General features: G+C 35.1%; 1 protein-coding gene across 1 annotated transcript in view; it reads left to right on the top strand.

Annotated features, from left to right (window-relative positions):
• The window catches only part of Smarca5 (SWI/SNF related, matrix associated, actin dependent regulator of chromatin, subfamily a, member 5), a 40,520-nt gene extending 36,448 nt beyond the window's left edge, over nt 1-4,072 (top strand). Inside the window, 2 exon segments of the mRNA XM_029480715.1 lie at nt 1,592-1,699; nt 2,899-4,072. Of these exon segments, the coding sequence (XP_029336575.1) occupies nt 1,592-1,699; nt 2,899-2,964 (174 nt within the window). The 3' untranslated portion in view covers nt 2,965-4,072.
• Nucleotides 4,073-5,174: the final 1,102 nt, after the last annotated feature.

Raw genomic sequence — 5,174 nt, 5'->3', positions numbered from 1 at the left:
AAAAGAAACATAACAGCAGTAAGAAAGTGTATGCATTTGAAGTATAGCCATGGATAATGTGTGGCATTTTCACATTTGATCATTGAAAAATACTTTTATTTTTCAGTAGCTATTAGGGCTGTTGTTATATGCCATTGTTAGGAAATGTAATTAGCATATGGGACTTACCTGAAGATACTATATTATATAAGCATATAGTTAGTTGAAAGATTGAGTTGCTATAAGCTCTCCTGTGTATATTTTATGTACGGTACTGTTTTTACATAACATAAGAAATTATTTCATAATAATGCTAATGAAGATAGTGTCACATACCACATAAGCCAGTTCTGAAAACTGCTGTACTTCTTAATATGGTAATATAAGGCATAGAAAATAAACATACATAGGCCTTTGTGATTAAAAAATAGAGGCATAATTTTTGGCCAGTTCTTCAAAGGATTCAGTATTCCAGAAGTGTGTGTGCTATAGTAAACTTGATAAGACATTGAGCACCATATCCTTGGTGTGTGTGCTGTGCTATACTTTCTTGTCTTGTTTTGTTTTGTTTTGTTTTGTTTTGTTGAGATAAGGTTTCTCTGTGTAGCCTTGGCTGTTCTGGAACTTGCTCTGTAGACCAGGCCTGCATTGAACTCATAGAGATCCACTTGCTTCTGTCTCCTCAGTGCTGGGATTAAAGGTGTGTGCCTCCACCACCACCTGGCTTTGTACTGTACTTTTTAAATGGAAACACAACTTTGCTTTTTATTGCCTTCTGCCTCTACTATTGAAAATATTACTAAGCCATGCATGGAGTTTCTGCTAAGTAGTTCATAATTATTTTACTGTGTTTGCCTGTGTAGAAGTTTACTTACATATAAGAGATTTAAAAAAAAAACCAACAAAGCGCTTTTGTTCTGTAAGGAAACAAAGCAGTGAGGCAAATGAATCTTTACTTCAGTGCGCTTCCTGTGGTTTCTTCATTATGCTTCACATCTCTTCTGGCGGCCACATAGATTGGTAGAGAAAGGTTTAAAAATGTGTCGTGGGTGTTGGCCTTCCTGCTTGGATGGGAGGTGTGAATAGCCAGCAGTGGGCTTTATGGCCATGTGCATAACTGCTGTAAACTAAGATGATGATGCTTTTAAAGAAAAGATTATCTTTATTCCTTAAGTTCTTGTTGGTTTTGGTTTTGAATTACGTATGTTAACTTTTAAATATAAGTCATCCAGTGTTCCTAGGCATAGTTATTACACGTGTAGGATGCTCATTTCCATTGCTTTAGAACCTATATGATAAATGAAGGGACAGTTGGTGAAGACTGTACACTAGTGTGGAGCTTTACTGTATGTTTGATCGCTTATTGGCATGTTGCCATTGAGCTAAATGTACCCAGCCATGTCAGTGCAGCTTTAAAGGATGAAATAAAAAAATGTTCTCATAGTGTGGTCTGTGAGGAAAAAAAAACTTCCTCTTGATTTTTTTTAATCTACTACTAATATTTTAAGTGATTTTTTTTAAACTTTATTAAAATGTATGTTTATTTAGATACAGAAATCCTGCCAACATGTAGTTGGAAAAAACAAGTTTATCATGTATATTTATAATGCAGGAGCTGCAGAGAAGGTGTAATACCTTAATTACTTTGATTGAAAGAGAAAATATGGAACTAGAAGAAAAGGAGAAGGCAGAGAAAAAGAAAAGAGGACCAAAACCTTCCGTGAGTATAGATTATATAAATCATATAGTTTCGGTGTTTTATGCACACTATTGTGTGTGTGTGTGTGTGTGTGTGTGTGTGTGTGTGCGCGCGCGCGCCCATGCTCCATATACGTATGTGTGCCAGTACTGTGTGGGGCAGAGGTTGACATTCAGGTGCTATATTTTTTTGAGAAAAGAGTCACATTAAGTTTGCGGCTTGCCATTTTGGCTAGATTGGCAGTTCTAAGCACCTCTTCTTTTCTTGACCCATATTCCTTCATTGATGGGGTTGTGGACTTACTGGATTTTGGGGATCAGAACTCAGGTTCTGCTTTCAAGAGAAGCAAAACTCTACCACAGCCAAGTATTGGAACACTGTTTTGTTTTTTTTATTTTTTTTGTAAATAATACATTTGAATCACCTTAAAATATAAACTGAATTTGATGCACTAAATATAGAAAAGCAAATTAGAGCCGGGCGTGGTGGCGCACGCCTTTAATCCCAGCATTCGGGAGGCAGAGGCAGGTGGATTTCTGAGTTCGAGGCCAGCCTGGTCTACAAAGTGAGTTCCAGGACAGCCAGAGCTATACAGAGAAACCCTGTCTCGAAAAACCAAAAAAAAAAAAAAAAAGAAAAGCAAGTTAGTCTAAAAAGCTGGAAGTCTTTTGATTGCCAATAGTGCACACTTGTTCTGAGAATTCTTGAAATTTTAGGAGCCTTTTAAGAATATTAGATTAGGGCTGGAAAGATGACTCAGCAGTTAAGAGCACTTGACTACTCTTCCGAAGGTCCCAAGTTCAATTCCCAGCAACCACCATGGTGGCTCACAACCATCTATAATGAGATCTGATGCCTTCTTCTGGAGTGTCTGAAGACAGCTACAATGTACTTACATATAATAAATAAATAAATCTTAAAAAATACTAGAATATTAAACATAGTAGCTTTACAAGTTCTGTGGTATTCTAAGCTTGGATTCACTTTCTTAGTAATGTGATAGCAGTTTGAATATTTCAGGAGGAAATAGGCATCTTGCTATTTAACAGCAATAAATTGTTTGGAGATTTGATAGTGGTTTTGAAAGATTTGTTGTATAGCCCTGGAGAAAAGTCTCATGCTGTCATATGTTAGTTACTACTTACATGCTGCATCATGTTTGACAATATTTTTGTATCATTTTTGACCTGTCATGAGAACTAATTGTTGTTTGTTTATAGACACAGAAACGTAAGATGGACGGCGCCCCTGATGGCCGTGGAAGAAAAAAGAAGCTGAAACTATGAATGCATTTTTGTCTTATAATCACTAACTAGTAGTTCTTTAATTTACGGGTCTTCATAAGATGTGCTGGCATCACATCCATCAGGTCCATCTGCTTACTGAGCTAGAAACATAGTATGTAGTTTCACTTTTTTAAAATGCAACAGCTCTGCTGAAATTTTTTTATCATTAACAATTGAAGTAATAAAACAGGCTTCATTTATTAATAAATGTTTCATTTGATTTATTTTTCTAATAGTTTCATTTGTGAGCATTGTGGCTTTTTATCAGCTACTTTAACACTTGTATGGCTTAAAAACAAGCAAACAAGTAAAAAAATACTGCAGATAACATTGGTCCCTTCAACTTGGTTGTGTAATTACTTCACATTCTTTGCCTTTGCTGTTTTTTTGGGTTTTTTTTTTTGTTTTTTTTTTTTAATGGTACTATTGAGTCTCATCTGAAAAGATTGTAAATTGCATTCTTGCTTATTATAGAATGGGGGAAGACAAGTATTAATAATTTTCTATGCATATTTCTGTTATACTTTCTGTTCCTATGTTCTGATGTGAATGTGTCCTATTTTGTTGAATGAATGGCCTTTTTTAGTTGTATAGCCAAAGACATTTAGTATTTTCTGGTTCTTTAAGGTGATGTATTATTTTGTAAAAGGAATTTTTTTAAGTATTTGGAAAATATTTTGACAAATGGCCTGCAGCAGCCACAAGATAATGTCAGAAGTAAGGTGATTTTTTTTTTTTTAATTTGAATGACCCAGCCAAAATGAGGTTTGAATTTGTCATACTGTTATAATACTAATAGAATGTACCCTCTCAGTTTATAGTATTTTTGAGTTTTTAGAGTAAATGAAAATTTTATTTTATTATATTTTAAAAATAACTTCTAAGTCTTAGTAGCAAGATGGAGTATAATTCCAGTTTTTATTTTCTATGGAATAGACTGGTAAACTGGAGACCCTGAAGCAGGAATACCCAGAGGCCTTTATGTGCTACACATCATTTGTATAAAGTTTTATATGTGCAAATTGGGTACATAAGCAGTTCTCCATTTTTCTAAGGGAATGCAATAAATGTAGCATCGTGAATAAATATAACTTTTATAATCCTTAAAGTGGTCTTTTCTTTCCATTTCTTTGAAATTTTTTCCCCATTTAACTTCAGCCTTTCCCTATAAGAGATAGTCCATTTTTCTTAGATCTCTTTCTATGAAACTTAAATTTTGTGTGTGCATGAGTCACTGAAAAGACTGATGTCCATACTGTATTTGTCTTAAATGTAGGATTGCTGGTGGAAGTGTCATGCAGATAGTCTTGGGAAATTATAGAGTACTTTGAATTTTTATGTTTTCAGAGTTAATTAATATTGAACATCAGATGTGCCCTCATTTTGGAAGAAATAATTGAAAACATTTTAAGATGGAAGAAAATTGTATAAACAAGGTCACAAAATTGAGCTTTGGAAGATGGAAAGAAATTGGGAGGTGCTGTGCAGTGGAAGGAAGTGGAATTGAGCATGATGTATCTGTTGAGACCTGGAGATTTAAAAATAGAAGTATAAAGGGAAATCTTAAGTGGAAAAAGATTTAGCATTATGATTTAGACAGTGCTGGAGCTTTGTTCTAAGCCTCATTTGGGTAGCATTCCATGAACTTCTAGAAGGAAGGAAAGAGTACTCTAATCCTGAACTATTTCTCTTTTGAATGAGGAATTGTTGGTGAAGATGAACTGGAAGCCACACCAGAATAGTACAATGGTGGCATTGCACCAAGCTGTTCAGAGGTGATGTGTATAGTAGACTCTGAGAAGCAATGCTTCAAAGTAGTTTGCTAAAGGGAATGGAAATCTTAGTGGCTGTGTAACAGCAGACATCATTATCAGAATAATATAAGCCTCCCTCCACCCCCACTATGCTGAACCATTGAGCTGTAATATTTCCGAGGTAACCAGCCAGTACTGGTCTTGAACAAGTGATCTTTCTGTTTCAGCATCCTAGCTGTGATCCCAGATGTAAGCCAGTACATACAACACCTAGATTAAAAAAAAGAAAATTACATTTTTCAGAAAGAATGCTTCCTTACTAATTTTTCCTATGTATATAGTCCAGGCTGGCCTGTAATTCTCATGTACCCTCCAAGGGCTGAGATTACAGACATGCTCCAATACACCCAGTTAAATTATTCAAATTAACTTAAGAGTCCCAACTACATTAGAGAT

The sequence above is a fragment of the Mus caroli genome, chromosome 8 (assembly GCF_900094665.2).
Source record: "Mus caroli chromosome 8, CAROLI_EIJ_v1.1, whole genome shotgun sequence".
NCBI classification, from domain to species: Eukaryota; Metazoa; Chordata; class Mammalia; order Rodentia; family Muridae; genus Mus; species Mus caroli.
Note: the sequence above shows the minus strand (reverse complement) of the source record. Positions and strands in the feature narration are given on the sequence as shown.